This window comes from Ochotona curzoniae, unplaced genomic scaffold (genome assembly GCF_017591425.1).
Source record: "Ochotona curzoniae isolate NIBS_2020 unplaced genomic scaffold, NIBS_Ocur_1.0 contig_291, whole genome shotgun sequence".
NCBI classification, from domain to species: Eukaryota; Metazoa; Chordata; class Mammalia; order Lagomorpha; family Ochotonidae; genus Ochotona; species Ochotona curzoniae.
In genome coordinates this window covers 17,310,846-17,330,651 of record NW_024465649.1, presented here as the reverse complement: position 1 = coordinate 17,330,651, position 19,806 = coordinate 17,310,846, and the positions used below count along the sequence as shown (strand labels likewise).

At 39.4% G+C, this 19,806-nt stretch overlaps 1 protein-coding gene across 1 annotated transcript; it reads right to left on the bottom strand.

Moving 5' to 3' along the window:
• Positions 1-274: 274 nt before the first annotated feature.
• Positions 275-17,556, bottom strand: LOC121155323 (putative selection and upkeep of intraepithelial T-cells protein 1 homolog). Its single transcript, XM_040978616.1, has 5 exons — positions 17,163-17,556; positions 16,576-16,857; positions 15,112-15,219; positions 845-968; positions 275-398 (listed from the first exon to the last, which is right to left on the bottom strand). The coding sequence occupies exons 1-5, from the start codon at positions 17,554-17,556 to the stop codon at positions 275-277; spliced, it is 1,032 nt and encodes a 343-aa protein (XP_040834550.1).
• Positions 17,557-19,806: the final 2,250 nt, after the last annotated feature.

The window sequence follows — 19,806 nt, the reverse complement described above, 5'->3', positions numbered from 1 at the left end:
CTCTTAGACCTCAACAATTCACCTTTATGAGAAATCATTTGGGATAGGTAAAATTGTAAGCTCAAATACTTTTCCCTTCAGAGCTCGCTGTGCACTGTTACTTTTATGTCTAATATCAAGTGACAAATGTAAGATGTTCAGTGTTCCTTTTGGGTAAGTATATCAAGAAAGCAATGAGAATTACAGCTTTATGAACTGCAGTCTAATTCTGGAAGTTATAGGGAAAGATGTGCTGGGCCTCAACTGTCTCAGAAATATGATTTTGAAACTCAAGTTAGAAGCAGCTGCAGCTTAGTGCCTGTTCGCTGGCTGAACAGCAGTGCAGCAGCAGTGGAGCTTCCTCAGGGAGCAAGGTGAGCATAGGGAAGCCAGGGCCTCGTGGAGGAAGCACACTACATCTACAGCAAAGAGAGTAAATCAAAGCAGCAGAGTGATTCCTGAGGACATCAATGTCTAGCATGTTCTTGGAGAGCTTCATTGCTCTGTTTTCTGGAGGGCCTAGGGATGGAGATGTCAGCAAAAACCTGACCCAATTGGTGTGAGAGGAGAGTGATGTATGTGAACACGTGGTTCTTATTCTGTGTGTCATTAGCTGAAGGACGGGGAAGAATAAGCCTGAGCTGCTCTGACTGCAGAGGTGGGATGAGAGTAAGCTTACTTCATGGAGGCCTGTACGGTAAGTTAACCACAGAATATTAATGCCCAGTGTGAGATAAGAGGATGTGCTACACACTTTTGTCCTCTCTTGGGTGCATCAGGGGCTAATAATCAGCCAGAAAACAGTCTTAACATTTAACAGATTATATAAATATGGCTTTAGAGCCAGATTTTGTTTGCTACTTACCTTTTATAGTGTAGTACAAAAAAAACAGCTAGCATGATGATAAAACCGATCATAATACCCATCACCTTTGTCATGTCCCACATCCAGGAATTGTAGAGGTCAAATAAAGGATCTTCAATAGAGACTGGGAAAGGCAGAAACATCAGAAAATTAGGATTTATGTGAGTTAGAGAAGAGATATTCAGAAATAGCATTAATATTACTGTATCTATTACTGAGAATTTATCTTTCAGACTCATTGCCACTTAAAGTAGACTAGATCAAGTAATGCATGCAGCAGCCATATAAAATTATATATTTAGGGGTCAGTGTTGTGGTGTATCAGATTAAGCCATTGCCTGCAACCCTGGCATCCCATTTAGGCACCAGTTAATGTTCCAGATGCTCAGCTTATGACCCAGCTGCCTGCTAATGCAGCGGGAAAGCAGCAGAAGATGGACCAAGTGCTTGTGCCCCTGCACCCATGTGGGAGACCTGGAAGAACTTCCCAGCTCCTGACTTCAGTCTGTAGCAGCAACTCTAGCCATCGCAACCATCTGGAAAGTAAACTGTAAATGGAAGCTAGCTCTCTCTCTCGCAACTCTGATTTTCAAATAAAGAAATAAATCTTTACAAATCATGTTGATAGCCCAACACATTTTCCAAGACAAAGATTCAGTTCCGTGTAGTACAACCTGGCAGTGTTTCTGCTCTTACAACATTTTCAAGAGCTTGGAAAATCTCCTCGTGTTTGGAGTCAATCTCTTACTCGAGAGATTCCCACAGTTATTTTCTGAATATTCCCGAGTTCTGTTGATGTCACTGAACTGATTGTTAGTAATATGTATAATGTACTCAAGCAGTTCTCTTTGTGCCTAACTGCTTTCATCAGTGAAAGATTGACCAACCATAGCCCTGCGATTGCTTCTAGAACACAAGTTAATGACAGAAAAGCTCCTAATTTTAGTAATTTTATAATGTGGGTTGATGACAGCATTTCGCATCATCAAATTTTGACTCCTTTTCCTTTTAGAGTTGTTGTATCAACCTTGTTGTTCTTACCTTTTCCCTCACATTTCACTGGAACAGCAAGAAAAATAAGGCCATGGTTTCAATTCTTTTACAAGTTCTGCCTTGCACATAACTGCACGACAAATTTCAGCCTGGTTTTTTACTGCTGCAAAATAGCCTTTCTTCCCAGTTCTCAGCATGTTCCTTGTTTGCATCTGGGACCTCACCCCAGCACTGTAGGCATGCATGTTTATGCCAACAGTGTGTTCATGTTTACACTGACACTTTCTAACACAATACATTGTTCACTTTCTCTGGGCCCTCACTGGCAGTGCGCCTATGTCCGTAACTGTATTTACAGTCTGTTTTAGGCAATGTGCATTTTTTGTATAATACTTTCTGACGATCCAAATGTTTGTTATAACAGTCCTATAATTTCAGGTATCAAAAGCTGTATTGGTTATCTTCCACTGCAGAACTGAATTAACACAAATTAGGGAAACAAAACCACAGGAATTTATTTTATGACTGTTTTAACAACGTAGAATGTGAAATCCATTGCAGCAAGTTAAAAATCAAGGAAATGATAGTCCCGCACTCTTTCTAGAGGTTCTTGGGAAGAATCCATTGTCTTCCTTGTTCTAAGTTTGCAAGAATCAGTTATATTTGATGACTCTTTCAAATACAGTACTCTTACACCCAGTTCTGTCCTTAAGCTTCTCTCTCTGGACTGCTCCAATCCTCCTGTCTGCTTTCATAAGGATATTTGTAATTATGTTGACTAACCCACACTATGCAGTAACATCACCACTGTGCATTCCTTTATGCTATTTAAGGTATTAAACCCCCAGGATGTGAACATCTTTAGAGATCATGAGTCAGTGTGCTAGATGTGCAAAAGCACTCACAGAAACTGCTCAGAACCACCCACTTAAAACAATGACAGAAGTAAAATTAAAATGATACTCTACAGTAAGAAGAATCCGTGGAACACAAGGAAGAGAGGACCAAAAGATGCAATGTATAGAAAATATATGAGAGCATGGAATAAATAGTAAATGTTCTCCTAGATGTAAAAATGGATGTGCACTGGAAAGAAATGTCAGATACATTTTGAATGAATTAGAAACCCATGAAGACATTTTGTGGGTTCAAGGACACAAATAGATTCAAATTTAAAACACTGGAAAAGAACTATAAAAAAAGCAACAATGGGTGAGATGGGCAGGCTACCTTGCAAATAGACAAAGCAAAGCTGAAAATAAAAGTTGCTACTAGAAAAAGGAAGGATGTAATGAAGATCAAATTAAAAGGAACAAATAAAAATTGTGACTATATAGGCTATTAACACCAGAAACTCAAATTACATAATGCAGAAAAGTGCAAACCAAACCCAGTCCATATAAAAATGATTTTTCACCATTTATTTTAAGATCTCAAGATTGATTTTCTCCTGAAAGTAAATATATCATATTAATAGCATGAAAAGCATAAAAAATTGGCTATTTCAATAGATGCACAAAAAAGTGTTTGATAAAGTACAACACAATTTAATGATCACATCTCAACAAATTAGGAATAGAATGTAAATAATACATAAAGATAGAGTGAAGTCATTTGAATTCCAAAAAAAAAAAAAAAAAGATAGAGTGAAATTTCTTCAACTTGATGAAATCCCTTTCTGGAAAACTCAAATTTAATGCCAAACTCTTGCGAAAATATTAAGACTATCCCTTCATGATCATGGGAGAGGCAAACACAATCTTTTCTTTATATTCAGTGTTGCACCAGAATTCCTTTTTTTTTTTTTTTTATTGTTGCTTACATTGTATTATGTAGTACAGTTTTATAGGCGCTGGGGATTCCCCCCACCCCTCCCATACCCCTCCCCCCATGGTGGATTCCTCCACCTTGTTGCATAAACATAGTTCAAGTTCAGTTGAGATTCATTGCTTGCAAACACATGCCTAGCATAAAGTTCAGCGTCTTATTGTCCAGATAAGTTCAGTGGCCTCTTGGGGAGACCTTCTATGGTCTGAAGATAGGGCTAACAGAGTAAAGATCCGGTCAGTTAAAAGCCCCAACAAGGCCTCAGTATCAATATACAACATTATGGAATTAATTGACATAGTATTGGGTAAACAATATGTTAAAAATAATGCAAGTTCCATTCTTCGAAACATCTGGGTTGAGACAGTATCAATGACAGGTTCAAAAAATAACAAACAACCATACAAAAATTACAGGTTAAATCAAGGCAAACATGTGGTATCTAACCTTTTGGGATTCACTCATTTCCCTTAGCATTATAGTTTCCAGTTGTGCCCATTTAGCCACAAAGAACTGCATTTTGTTTTTTTTAATAGCTGAGTAGTATTCCATGGTGTAGATGAACCAAAGCTTTCTTATCCAATCTTCTGCTGATGGGCATTTCGGTTGCTTCCATGTTTTTGCAATTACTGATTGTGCTGCAATGAACATAGGGATGCATGTTGGTTTGTCGTAAAACAGGTGTTTTGGATATATTCCTAGGAGTGCTATTGCTGGGTCATATGGTATGCAGATTTTGAGTTGTTTGAGTGTTCTCCAGACTGATTTCCATAGAGGCTGTACCAATTTGCAGCTCCACCAGCAGTGGAGTAGGGTTCCCTTTTCCCCGCATCCTCGCCAGCAAGTGTTGTTGGTGTTCTTGTTTATGTGGGCCAATCTTGCTGGTGTTAGGTGGTACCTCATCGATGTTTTAATTTGGATTTCCCTTATTGCTAGGGAGCTGGAACATTTTTTCATATGTTTGTTTGCCATTTGGACTTGTTCCTTTGTGAAATGTTTGCCCATTTCCCGTGCCCATTTCTTGAGTGGCTTGTTCGTTTTGGTTTTTTGGTTGTTTTGAAGTTCTTTGTATATCCTGGAAATTAGCCCCCTATCACCTATATCGTGTGCAAAGATCTTCTCCCACTCTGTGGGTTGCTTTTTTACTTTGTTGATTGTTTCCCTTGCTGTACAGAAGCTTCTTAGTTTGATGAGGTCCCATTTGTTTATTCTGTTCTCAACTGCTATTGCTTTTGGTGTCCTTCTTAGAAAGTCGGAACCTACTCCTAGGTCTTGCAGGGTATTTCCTACATTTTCCTGCAAGAGTTTGAAGGTTTCTGGATGTAGGTTTAGGTCTTTTATCCATGTAGATTGGATCTTGGTGTATGGTGATAGATGTGGGTCTTTTTGTTTCTACAGGCTATCAGCCAGTTGTCCCAACAACATTTATTAAAGAGGCCTTCCCACTTGCTTGAACTGTCATTGGTCTTTTTGTCAAAGATTAATTGGCTGTATTTGTGTGGGTTCCCTTTTGGTGCTTCTATTCTATTCCATTGATCTTCCTTTCTGTCTTTGTGCCAGTACCAGGCTGTTTTGATAACCACTGCTCTATAGTATGTCCAGAGGTCCGGGATTGTGATTCCCCCTGCTAACTTCTTATTTTTCAGGATGGTTCTAGCTATTCGTGGTTTTTTGTGTTTCCAGATGAACTCTTGAATCATTGTATCCAGTTCCGTGAAGAATGTTTTGGGCAATTTGATTGGAATTGCATTGAAAATGTATATTGCTTGTGGTAGTATAGACATTTTAATGATATTGATTTTGCCTATCCAGGAGCACGGGATGTTATTCCATCTTTTGATGTCTTGTTCAATTTCCTTTTTAAATAGTTTGTAGTTTTCTTCGAATAGGTCTCCTACGCTTTTGGTTAGATTTATTCCCAAATACTTCATACTTCTCTCTGCTATTTTGAATGGTATCCTGTTGGTTAGATCTTCTTCCATCTTGGTGTTATTTGCGTACACTATGGCTGTTGATTTTCGTTCGTTAATTTTGTACCCCGCCACTCTGCCAAACTCTCGTATAAGTTCTAGCAGTTTCTGTATTGAGTCTCCTGGTTTTTCTATGTATAGGATTATGTCATCTGCATATAGTGAAAGCTTGACTTCTTCGTTTCCTATACGTATGCCTTTGATTTCTTTTTCTTGTCTTATGGCCTCTGCAAGTACCTCTAGGACTATGTTGAATAGCAGTGGTGATAGCGGGCACCCTTGTCTTGTTCCAGATCGCAGTGGGAAGGGTTCTAGCTTTTCTCCATTCAGTATGATACTGGCGTTGGGTTTTTCATAAATTGCTTTGATTATGTTGTGGATTTTCCCATCTATGCCTACTTTGGCTAGAGTTTTTAGCATGAAGAGGTGTTGGATTTTGTCGAAAGCTTTTTCTGCATCTATTGAAACTATTATGTGGTTCTTGTTTTGCAGTTTTTGGATGTGGTTTATAACATTTATGGATTTCCGAATGTTGAACCATCCCTGCATTCCAGGGATGAATCCTACTTGATCCGGATGAATGATCTGTCTGATGATTTTTTGAATTCTATTGGCTAGGATTTTGTTGAGAATTTTAGCATCAATGTTCATCAGAGAAATAGGTCTGTAGTTTTCCTTCTCTGATGGTTCTCTGTCCGGTTTTGGGATTAAGGTGATGTTGGCTTCATAGAATGAGTTTGGGAGGGTTGCTTCCTCCTCTATTGTTTTGAAGAGCTTGTAGAGGATTGGGGTTAGTTCTGTTCGGAATGTTTTGTAGAATTCTGGAGTGAAGCCGTCTGGGCCTGGGCTTTTTTTCGTTGGGAGATCTTTGATGACTGTTTCAATCTCTACCTCGGTTATGGGTTTATTTAATTCTGCAGTTGCTTCCGGACTGAGTTTTGGTAAGTGGTGGGAGTCCAAGAACTTTTCTATTTCTTTGTGGTCCTCAAATTTGTGGGAGTACAGTTCTTTGTAGTAATTTCTAATTATTTTCTTAATGATTGCAGTGTCTGTTGTTATGTTGCCTTTTTCATCTTTAATGCTATTGATTCTCACTTTCTCTTGTTTTTTTTTTTTTGGTCAATCGGGCCGGTGGAGTGTCTATTTTGTTTATTTTCTCAAAAAACCAACTTTTTGATTTGTTGATTTTATGTATAGTTTTTTTGATTTCTATTTGGTTTATCTCCTCCCTTGTTTTGATGATTTCTTGTTTCCTATTGTGCGTGGGACTCTTCTGCTGCTGTTTTTCCAGATCCTGGAGGTGTGAGGTTAGTTCCTGTATTTGGCGTCTTTCTTGGGCCTTGACATGTGCTCCGATTGCGATGAATCTACCTCGTAGCACTGCTTTGGCGGTGTCCCACAAGTTTTGGAATGTTGTATCAGAGTTTTCATTGGTTTCCATAAATTTTTTGATCTCATCTTTAATTTCTTCTCTGACCCATTGTTCGTTTAATAGCATATTGTTCAATTTCCAAGAGTGCCTATACTTCCTGGGGAGTTTTGAGTTGTTGATTTCCAGTTTCATCCCATGGTGGTCTGAGAGGGTACATGGTATGATACTAATGTTTTGGAAGTTGTTTAGATTCGCTTTATGTCCTATCATGTGGTCGATTCTGGAGAAGGTGCCATGCACCGCTGAGAAGAATGTATAGTCTGTGGCCTTAGGATAAAAAGTTCTATATATGTCTACTAAGTCCAGTTGTTCTATTGTTTGTGTGAGCTCTGTTGTTTCTTTGTTGAGTTTTTGTTTCGTAGACCGGTCCATTGTTGTTAGAGGTGTGTTGAGATCGCCTACAAGAATTGTGCGGGTGTCTATGTCTTCCCTTAAGTCTGTAAGTAATTGCTTTACGTAAGTAGGTGCATTAAGATTCGGTGCATAAACATTAATGATGGTGATTGCTTCTTGATGGATCATTCCTTTCACCAGTATAAAATGGCCTTCCCTGTCTCTTTTGATGTTAGTTAGAATGAAATCTATTTCGTCTGAAATTAGGATAGCTACCCCAGCTTTTTTTTCTCGTCTATTGGCGTGAAATATCTTTTTCCATCCCTTCACTTTCAGTTTCTTTGCATCCTTTCTGGTTAGATGCGTTTCTTGTAGGCAACAGATGGTTGGGTCTTGTTTGATGATCCATTCTATTAATCTCTGTCGTTTGATTGGTGAATTTAGACCATTTGTGTTGAGAGTTAAAATTGAGCGGTTGCAATTTTGCCCTGCCATGTGATTGTGTTGTGTGTGTGTTGTTGCCTATGTAATTGTCTTGTTTGTGTGGCCTTTAGTTTGGAGACCTTCTTATTTGCCAACTTTGTTTGTGATTTGCCTCCTTTTTGTCCGGGACTAGCGCATTTCTAAGGAGACTTTGCAGAGCTGGTTTTGTGTAGACATATTCTTCTAGTTTTTCTTTGCTATTGAAGTATCTGATTTCGTTCTCATATACAAATGAGATCTTTGCTGGATAGATTATTTTTGGTTGACAGTTGTTTTGTTTCAGGACTTGGAAGATCTTTGTCCATTCTCTCCTTGCTTGTAGGGTCTCTTCGGAGAAGTCAGCAGTGATTCTGATGGGTTTTCCCCTGTATGTGATCTTTTCTCTACTTCGTACTTGTCTCAGGATTCCTTCTTTGTCTTCATTGGAGTAGAACTTGAGCACCGTGTGTCTGGGTGAAGATCTCTTTGGATCATGTCTGTTGGGAGTTCTCTGTCCATCCTGTATGCAGGGTGGATTCGTGTTCCAAGTGTTTTGGAAGTTTTCCTGTATAATTTCATCAAGCACTGCTTGCATCCCAGATTCTCTTTCTACTCCCTCGGGGAGGCCGATGATCCGAATATTCAATTTTCTAAGGTAATCCTTCATCTCTTGCATCATTTTATTAGTTTTGCTGATGTTTGTCTCCAGCTGTTTAATTCACGGGGCACCTTCATTTTGTGTGTCTTCTGTTTCAGAGATCCTTTCCTCTGCCGCATTTATTCTGTTGATGAGGCTTTCAATCTTATTCTCTTGGGCATCCAGTTTGGTTTTGATTTGTTGTATTTCGGTGATTATGCGGTTCTGGAGGTCTTCCAGCTTTGTGTCCACGACTCTGAGAAATTTTAGCATTATTTTCATCAATTCCTTTGCTGGTAACACTTCCATGTCTTCATCTCGTATCGTCGATATTGATAATGGCTTTTGGCCCTTGTTTGGTGGGGTGCTGGCTCTTTCATCTGGAGCACAACTCTTTCTGGTGGTTTTTCCCATTGCGTTGGTGTATTCTGGTGAGGCAAATGGACCCGTGTGTTGAGGGGCTGTCAGGTGCTTTCCTGTAGAGATTGGAGCCTGCAGGCGTGGTGTTGCCGGGCGTGGTAATTTTCAAGGCACCGTTGGTGCGTTCTCAGGGCCCGGGGCTGTAGAGCACCGCCTTGGGGGCCCAGTGGATTCCAGGCACACTCTGGGCACTCTTCTACAGGTGTGACACCCCAGGGCGTGGAGGGATGGAGGCGCTCTCTGGGTGTGCCCCCTTCACAGGAATCCGCAGGGCGTAGAAGGTTTTATGTGCTTTCTCCCTGCGTTCTCCGTGTCAGGGACTGCAGGGTTTTTCAGAGCCCACCTGGTGCGTCTCCCACACACGGGACTGTGGGTGAGGCACTTTCCAGGCGTGGCTCTTGTGCAGTGAATCCACCACTCGTGGTGTGTGGGTGTTCAGAGCCCCTGCTCCCGTGTGGCTCCCCCACACAGACCCTTAGCAGAGGAGTGGCCCAGGCGCCCTGTTATAATGACTTCACGGCAGGTTCGCACCGTGTCAGTTTGGTGCAGGAGTTTTCAGAGCTCTCCTGGTGGGTCGCCCACGCTCAGAACTGCAGGGTGGGAGGCGAGAAGTGAGCAGTTCACTCTATGGGAGTGGTATCTGCGTGTCAGGGACACACAGCGCTACACTTCCCAAATCTCCGAGCTCTCCTGACACCTGACACCTGCGCTGTGGAGGCTGCACCAGAATTCCTAACCAGAGCAACTAAGTAAGAGTAAAATAAAGCATTCTAAGACAATGCAAGCAGAACAGCAGAGTTGAATTTTCCAGTCTCTTTTCCTCTCCCCCACAAAGGCCCATTGAGAACTATTCACCCAAGAAGGTATCTATCCATGTGCCCCAGATCCCAATGAAGCAGTGAAGCACTAAGAGTTCTCTCTTGAGGGAAAGTGATCAGATTGAACCTCGACCTGGCTGTGGAGTCCCATACTAGCCATGCTCCAAAGACCCTGAAACCTGGGTGTGTGTGACAGACCTGCCTCCTGAAGCCCCGTAACCACAAGCATAGATCCAGCCATGGACACTGGCAGCAGGCTTGCTCAAACACACTGCTTACTTTGTCAGCTGGTGGACCTCAGCATCTTTCAGAACAAGATGTTCCGTCCAATAACATATCCCTGGGCTGTGCACACTGACAATGGACCCATCTGCCTGTGGTTTCCCACCTGTGGTACCAAGTCCACTGTTGGACCTCAACCCCAGGCTCACTGAATGGCATGCTCCTGCCTTGGATTCACTTATTATACTGGCATTTGAAGTGCACACCTACAGAGTCAAGCACTGGGGAAGCTCACACAAGAGCACTGGAAGTAGGTCTGCATGTAGACACCATTGAGCTATGTGGCCAAACTCTCTGGTAAAAGGAACTGGGGAAAATATTTTCCTCCTGTAATCACTCCATTAAGACTAGATGATTACCGACTTAAATGTGAGGACACTAAGACAAGGCCATGAAGTATGCAGATATTCATGACATTACCAAAGGGGGTGGGAGGAAGATTAAGGCCAACCCAGAAGACAGACATATGCTCATGTGACAAAGCATTTGAAATCATAATCTAAAGCAAGGTAAACTACAGAACTCAAACAGACAAACTACAAAAAAAACCCTGAAAGTAATAAGAAATTTGACAAAAATAAGACTTACAAAAGAAAACCAAAAAACACAAGAGATGAAGAATTCCATGTCTAGATAGAAAATTCAATAGAGAGCTTCACAGAAGACTGGATTAACCAATGGAATGACATACAAAGTTCAAAAGACAAGTCAGTTGAAATTGGCCATTTAGGGATGACACAGCACCAATAAACATATTATAAATATTCAAGAAGGGGACAGATGAGTAAGAAGCTGAAATCTATTTTAATAAAGTAGCAATTTAGAGCACCCAGCTTCCTGGTTTTTACATCATGGGAAGATGCAGCAAGTGATATTTTAAGTGTCTGAGTTCCTATCACCCTTGTGGGACTCGTACATGGAGATCCCAGCTACTTGCGTAAGGCTGGCTCAGCCCCAGCTGTACTGTGCATTTGGGGACTTGAAAGAAAGTTCATTCTCAATCCCTGTGTTTCTCTCTTCCTCTAAAATACATGAAAATTAATTTGAAAATGTTGACATGGAAGTGATGAGATAACAGAAATCCAGATGCATGAGGTGCAAAGAATCTCAAATAAATGCAACCTAAAAAATTATAAACACACACACACACACACACACACACACACACATCAATTGAAATTCACGCTGGCCTCCATATCATTAGCTCTGTACTTTGTAAACTCGCATTGAAACATTGTAAAAATATTTGTTATAAAAATTTTTACAAACTTTCACAATTAGGGAATCTTCATGTTTTTAAGGCAAGTCAAACCTATTTTAAACTAGGAACATTGTATAAATTCCATACATGCAGCATTTTGTCTGTAAATTACACCTTTTAAAAAATGTTTTTTAAAGATATCCAGATTGCAAAGAAAATAAATTCATTTAAAATTCTGGATAGAAATAGAAATTGATATATTTGTACATTTCTGGCAAAATCAATCTGGGAAATATTTTGATAATTCCTAAAAAATGTGAATACAGAGCTAGATTGAGCAACTGAATTCCTAAGCAAATGTCTAAGAGAAATGGAAAAATAAATACATACACAAAAACTGGTTCATAATATTTAGAGATTAATTATTAATAATTGCCCAAGTCAGAAACTACTCAAAGTATGCTGTCTAAAGAATAGAGGAAAATTATATTCTATATTAATAATACTATTTTTTTATAAATAAAAATGGCAGAAACATTGACACACACTCCATATGGACAGACATTTGCTACACTTTGCTAAGTGAAAAGCACTAGCTAAAACAGAAAATGTTTGACTTCACTGATACAAAGAGCAAGGAAAAATCATATTAATACCAAGACGATTTGTTGAAATTATAAAGACTAACAGAATCAAATATTACAATGCATACACATGTGCTCTCATTTATTGCTGATGATAGCAATTAATTATAGAAGCGAACAAACCACTAACATAAGTTTCAGGTTAAACTGGGAAATTTATTTAAATGCTCACCATAGCTAGGTAGATCTGGTCACTGAACCAGAAAAGCACCATACAAGTGGGACTGATTTTATTGGCATCTGGCAGGTGTTACAATGACTGAACTAGTTGGTCCTAGCTCCTTGGCTGTACATGCTAACCCCAAAGGAATTCTTAAAATTGAATGCTTATAATTGAAATGAAGATATCCAGGGATGTTTCCATGTAGTTGTTTTATATTGTTTGAACATTGTATCCAGATGATTGACTCCTTAAAATAATATTGGGATATGACTTTTTATTACTGGTCTGTTAGATTATGAACTTTTCTGTGAGAAAGATAATAACACAGGACTATGTGTGTTGTGATTAAAGGCCTTTCTAGAAGGGAATAAGAAGTGTATGTCAAATCTAATGACAGCAACCTAAGTGTTCTGAAACTCTCTTTGTGACTTAGAAACAGATAAATAAGACATTTCTTTGTCTTGCTTAGTGATGATTGTCCTGTATAGACATGTCACTTATAAATCTCTAAATTATGAGCAATTGTTAAATCTCAAAATGGGATTTTTGAATACCATGTTAATTCATCAATTTCACTCTCCAATTGAACACATTTAGTACATAATAGATCCAAGAAAGGATATCAATGCTTCATGAAACTCATGAAACTATACATACATTTGAAAAATTTATATTCAAATCATATTTTTAACATAAATTCTAAGTCCCACACATACAATAGGCATTGAGCTACAGTCATAGATGTGTGCCAACATTTAATGGACTCAGAAAATGTTTACAGAAAATGAGTGATTGAGTGAACCACGATTTCTGAAGCCAGTGTTGTAGTTCTCCTGGAGCAGAAGGACTCTGCCCTTAGCACAGCTGGAAACACTGGCAGTCATCCAAGCAGCTTCGATCCTCAACACCCACAACCACGCTGATACCAGAACCTGATCCTCCAACCCGTCATCCACCCACTGATCCTTCCAGCAATGATGGAAAGGCCGTACAGCTTTGGCTAAACAGCCGCTAGGAAGCATGTTTACAGGAAAACGAGAACAGCCATGGGAAAGCCCATCCCAATGAACCCCATTTACCTCTGTTCCGAAATGTCAGATACACAGCAAGGATCATTATTATTATTCCAGAACTAAACCCCAAAAATGAAAGATGGGTAATCCATGAGTTCAATAAGCGAAGACAGTGACATGTTTGTCCTAAAACAGAGAAGGTTCAGAATCAACAAGAACACTAGACTGTGGGGCATCACCACCCAAGGACTAGGTGAGAAAGTGGGACTCATTGCTCCATGCCCGCTCAACCTTAGCAGGCCTCAGGCTGTGATTTGCTTTGAGAGTAATGGCAGGTTAGTGGTTAGTGAGCTAGGATTTATAGAACTCACGAGGTTGAGGAGTTTCCTTTCCTAATTCACATAGCTAATCTAGTGCAAAATTAACACTTCCAGGGAGTTGGGGAGAGCCCATACCAGACCTCTAAAGAAGTGTGGGAATTCTGGGGATATGTGATCTGGAGAGAGGCAGCTCTGGTGACATGGCTTTGGTTGAAAGAAAAGCAGCTGCCTTACACACAGGCAACAAGTGTTAAAACAGTCTGCCTTATAAAATAGTGTGGGTAATACATTTTATATGCTTCAGCTTGGATTACCATATTAAGCGTTTTCTTCCCATCAACCAGACAGACATCATTAAAGATGTCTTCCCAGCTGTTACTAAAGCAGGACTGTCTATTCCTGAAATGCCTTTTCTCCACAGGGAAATGACTGACAAATTTTGGTAATTAGAGATAGTTTTAGTGAATCTTCTGGACTGTGGTCCAGACCTCACATCTAGAAGACCTTCACAGGAAAGCACACTTACTGTCTGTGCTTCCAAAATCATCATCAAAGAGAGTTTGTGAAATAGTTTGATATTCAAATGTAAGAAAGTTATCATAACCACTTTGGAAAGGACCATCACATGATTAAATGACCTCCTCATTTGTGAAAATGTACAAGAACAATCAAGAAACCAAATACTTAAAATAGTGCCATAATGACCAGGGCATGGTATTTAAGGTCCAGCTCTGTTATCCAAATATGGATCTGCCACTTAAATCCTATGTGATTCATACATCATCATCTGCAAAATGGTGAAAAATATAAAACTGACTCTTGTGATTGATTTATGGTAGAAAATATTCATAAATATAGTATTGTCTAGCATAAGATTTTTCACTCAAAAATATGCTATGAAGATTTATGCATGAGGTATAACATGCACAATGGATTGTAACTTTCTTCATTCAGACTGTTTGTTTTAGAAATATGTATTTTATCCTTCCACTATCATTTCAAATTTATCATGTTACTATGATTGTTACTGCTAGTATACCTTACTCTTTTTTGATATTAAATCTCTCCTCTGAATTCACATTCTTCTCAGTATATAATCTCTATTTCAGTATATATGACACGTTTTCATGGCTATAGCTTCAGAAAAGGATGTTCTTAAAAATAAATGATGTCTACACTGCACCGTTTTGGAAAATGATTTGTTTATTTAGTTTAATTATAAAATGAGCAGGAATGGTATTGTTGAAATGACACTATTGGTTTATACATGTATCTGCTTCTCATATTTTGACTCGAGAACCTGAATGTAACAAATCATAATCTCTAACACTAATGTTAATCTGCGTAAGCAGGAACATTATGATCAAAGTAAAGGTATTCTACAGCAAGACTCACAGAATCCATTTGTCAAGAAAGCATTCTCCTTTAGTATGAATTAGAACCACTTCATTTTTTTTTAATGGATGCTGACTGGTTTTTGTTTTCAGGAATAGCTGTGACATTGAAGACATCAAGAGAATATTGTACTGACTGCATCTCACTGCCTTTGTAAAATCCTCATTGCCTTGTGCAGTTCATAAACTGTAAGTATAAAGTTCAACACCTTGGAAGTGAGAGACAAACACACAATTCTCCTTTGTTAGTTACATGATGTAATCAAAGGTCCCTCAGCTTCACTTAAACCCCCTTTCTGATGTGAGCATCAGGCTGAAGCAGATGTCCTAATGGCTCCACCCTCAATCCATCAGTTACCTGATTCAATGCGCAGAGAGAAAATGTACACAGCAGCAATAACGGATACTGTAGATACTAAACAAATCAAAACTTTCATCCAAATGTGGTTCAGATCAAATAGAGCCCCTGAAAGAAAATGCAAAACAATTGGAGATCATTAAGCTGAAAGCATGAGCTCATTGGATTATGCATTTGAAGTTAATAAGGCAGAACTCTGTCCAATCTTGTGCATATTTCATATGTGTGTGTGTGTGTGTTTGCATCAAGGCTAGTCATTGGGTGGACAAAACAAGGCAAAAACAGCATCATCTTGTCTTGATGTGGCATTTATCTGAAGGCTGAAATGGGATGGAAAAAGATTCATCTCCTCGGGGGAGGGATAAATTTTGGGAGTGAGCTCAAGTTGTAAATCAGACCATATAACATGAGGTTTCCAGGTTAGGCTGTTGACTAGCAGTGAGGCTGTCTTAGTCCCGTGGAGACAGGCTAAAACACAACCTTTAACCTCAGGATATTACATACAATTTAAAAAGCAAGCAGGACACAAAAGGAGTGAAACTAGATCTTGGGTCTTTTTCTTTTTTAAGAAAGCATGAATGCTTAAATACAAGTGAGAGACAAGAGAAGCTTGACCGACTTCACTGATCATGTGTCTACATAAATGATTATACCACATCCTGCTTCATAGAATTTTCAGAAAGTTTTAAATGACTGTGTTAGCTCCAGATATTGTAAGACATCAGGCAAAGCTTTTTCCTTCAACTAACGAATTTGTGCTTCACAAAAATTCTTGAAGTGTAATTATATTTGCTTAATATACAAAATCTAGGGCCTGATGCTATAGCCTAAAGGCTGAGGTCCTCGACTTAAATATGCCAGAATCCCGTATGGGTGCCTGTTTGTGTTTCCTGGCTGCTCCACTTCCCATCATGCTTTCTGCTTGTGGCCTGGGAAAGCAGTAAAGGATGGCCCAAACCTTGGCACCCTGCACCTGTGTGGGAGACCCAGAAGAAGCTCCTGGCTCCTGACTTTGGATCAGCTCAGCTCTGACCATTGTGGCTACTTTGAGAGTGAAACAGATGGAAGATACTTCTCTCCCTGACTCTTTCTGTAAATCTGACTTTGCAGTAAAAATCAATAAACCTTAAAGAAAGATATAAAAGCTATAATTTGGAAGACTAGTAACTTTCTTAACGTTACTGAATTAGTACTTTAATATCCTTATACACAGAGATCTGTAGGGTAAAATAAATCATGAATACTAAATATTTTAAAAGCTCTAATGCTTCAATTATGGCTTGATATTTTTCTTGACATATGTTTGTCTTCTACAGTCCTCCTTTTAGCACCTGACATCGTCTTCAGTAACAAAACCCACAATCATTATGAAGAGGCACATTTGGCACTTAGCTACGTACTATGCACTTTAACACTAACTGATTACTTTTTTCCATGGTTCCCTTCAGACAACAAAGCACTCACTTGCTAGGATGATGTTAATTTTTTTCTCGTGTGCCGTTAATGAGTGGTAAATACAGCAGGTTATACTGTTCTGTGATTTGTTCTGGAGAAGAAGAGTCATCTTCATGTGAAATAGTTTGGCTCCATCCTGTGAGTATGATATTGAAGAATGTGGAACTTCCTCTCCCCTGCTGTCTCTCCACTCCATTTTGGGCTGTGGGTACCACCCCTCAGACTTACACTCAAGCAAGAGTCCTTTATTGTCAGGAGGATGAACATGGATCTGTGTGTCCAAGCCAATTGCTGGTGGAAATCAGAAAAGAGGATTAAGTTAGTTACTGCATTTTGGTTGAGTTGGGAAATTGAAAGGAAAAGCGTCTCAATCTTGGACTCTGAAACCAACACAGAGGTAATTAGTAAGTGCCTCTCTAAGTTACAAGTTAGACAAACTGCATTGTCTTTCACAGTAGAAATGAGTTGTACTCATTATTTAAAGAATTAGAAATATAAAAAATGAAGGAAGAAATAGTGGAAACATGAAGATGGATTTGTACATATTCTATTTAATGGAGTCACCAGGTCCCTGGTGTACAGTATTCCACACTCACCTGCTACACTAAGGTTCAGGCTGGCCATGTCACTGAAGCCATTATCTTCAAATGAACATTGATATGATCCCTCATCAGAGATGCTGATATTATTAATTCTGAGGGTCACCTGGCCCTCTCCAATGGTCTCTTTCACAAACTCTACACGGCCCACATATTCTGGGTCAGCTTCTCTGTTTTCTTCTCGGCCACCTCTGTAGAGGTACACAGGTTTGGAATGATCACCCCTGAACCAGTGTATCTCCATGAGCTCTGCACTGCGTGGTGGGGACAGCTGACAGGTGAGTTCAGCCTGTCCTCCTGCTATTGCCACCACATGTTGCGCGGGCATGGTCACCATCAGCTTCTCTGTGGAAGAAGACAGAAGATCAAGATATGTCAAAGCGAACAGCATCCCGTTTGACTAGAACACCCCAATTATTGCCCATTTCAAGTGGCTATTTTGAATTTCCAAATTTAGAGTCTTGGAATTTAAAACAACAAAAACATCATCAGTGTATGTTACTGTTGTAATAAAAGTTTGTAAATCAGGTTTTATTATATCACTCAAAATTAGGTTAAAATACCAAGAGTCATTTTAAATGTTATCATCAGTGAAATCTTGCGTTATAACTACATTTTGTTTTTCATAATTTTAAGTGTCTGGTGAATTTCAAAGATTTATCAGTTTATGGTGGAGGAGCTGTAATGTATAATGATTCAGTTTGATGCATCAGCTGTAAGATGGGATGAGGAAAGTGTCATGAAGAATGGAGGTTTGTATGCTATAAAAGTTAAGATGCTCAAATCCCAATTAAAATAGGACAACTTTAGAAACCATATATTCCCTATTTTGGTCTCCAAGAAAAGAGGAACCAAATACACAGAAAAGTAAATGAAGAATGAATTATGTGTCCTGCTGGAAAAAGTAAACTATAAGAAGCATGCGGTAATGAATGGCATTAAGTGTGACAACACCCATGAGGCATGCAGAAAAGAAGAAAAATGACAGATTCTGCTTGAAAATGTCTTGATGTGATTGTTGATAACTGACCATGATGTGCTGTGTGATTTTAGACCCTGATGAAAGCTGTTAGTGATGTCGTGACAAGGTACATGGAGGGGTAGCCTGCAGTAATGCCGTATTGAATCTGCCAGCGACAGCGTGGTGTGGGCTGCCAGCTTATCAGTGCTGTTCAGCACCTGCTCCCCTAGGCTGGGACAGAAGTTTCTCCTTCTGTGACACCAGTTGAAATGTGAGGAAACCCGAATTTGAGGCTTTAGTAAACAGCTTCTTCTGAAAACAGGGCTTTTTATGAAGATACATTTCAAATTAGTTACTTTCCCTTCTATGGTGAGCATAAAGATACTTCTCTATAATATTCACAGTGATAATCAGAGAGAAATACTAAGAAAAAAGCACAAAATTGTGCTTGGCATGGTGGCTCAGTAGCTAAATCCTTGCCTTCTGTGTGCGGGGGGGATTTCATATGGGCAACAATTCATATCCCGGTTGCTCCACTTCCCATCCAGCTACCTTCTTGTGGCCTGGGAGAGCAGCTGAGGATGGCACAATGTCCTGGGACCCCCACATGCTTGGGAGACCTAGAAGAAGCTCCTGGCTTTGGATCGACTCAGATCGGTCATTGTGGCTACGTGGAGAGTGAACCAGCAGACAGAAGAGGTCTCTCTGGCTCTCTTTGTCTCTGTAAATCTGCATTTTCAATAAAATAAATTTTTAAAAACCTTTTTTTAAAGAGCAAAAGTGTTCTGTCAATGGTTAGGATTATATGGAGTTTTAGACTTTCAGATCGGTCCATGATGGGCATCCAGTAATTCAGTAATTACTTTAGAATTTTCTCAGAGGAAATTCTTCATTAATGTTTCCCTCAGAGGATTCTTATCATAGACACTTCTGTATCCATCTCCCTTAACTCCAACTTTGTGGACAACAGTTTCCCTATAACTTCAATTCTTTCATTGATCTAAGGGGAGTTTTTGTTGTTCACTTTTTTGGCTTTTCTGCTTTTCCCTTCATGTTATGATGGAGTGAAGGTGACTGAGATCCTACATGCTGGCCCAAAGATTAGAAAACTACTCTATACATGATGTCCAAAGCTGTGACTCAGTAGGTGCAAGTTCTTACCTGAAGCTGATGACATCACCTGCAGAAGAAAGCTTATGTAACATGCAAGTGAAGAAAAGGATATACTCTGCATATCTAGAAAGGAGACAAGAAAATCAATATGGAGCATGAGACAAGAATGTGTATTGTAGACGCACAAAATTAAATTTATTAAGAGACAACTTTCAACAGTCTTTCCTTTCGTGCATAATAAACGTATACATTATTTCACATGGTTTTGACCAGATTCACAATCCATCTATCCCACTCTCTCACACCCAGGTTTCCTTCCTTTCACTTTGTGATTTGTTCAAAGAACAGTTTATCCAACTGGTCACATTGTAAGGAAACAAATAGAAGGATGGCATCTACTGGCAAGCACAAAGCAGAAATCCCAAATCAGCACAAAGAAAGCCTTTACAGGATTCATGTGCTTAACCATCCAAGATGAGTTACACCAAGATGAGTTACACTAAGCTCTGCTATAACTAAACTGCCTTGTTACTTTAAAACATTATTTTTAAAAATAAAACACTGCTC

Excerpts from the sequence above, each read along its gene's own strand:
- LOC121155323 (XM_040978616.1), bottom strand. The coding sequence starts at position 17,556 with ATGCTGTTCGCTTTGACATATCTTGATCTTCTGTCTTCTTCCACAGAG. Across the intron at positions 16,858-17,162 it reads CCTGAACCTTAGTGTAGCAG|CAATTGGCTTGGACACACAG; the intron begins GTGAGTGTGGAA and ends GATTTCCACCAG. Across the intron at positions 969-15,111 it reads CTCTCTGCGCATTGAATCAG|TCTCTATTGAAGATCCTTTA; the intron begins GTAACTGATGGA and ends TGCCTTTCCCAG.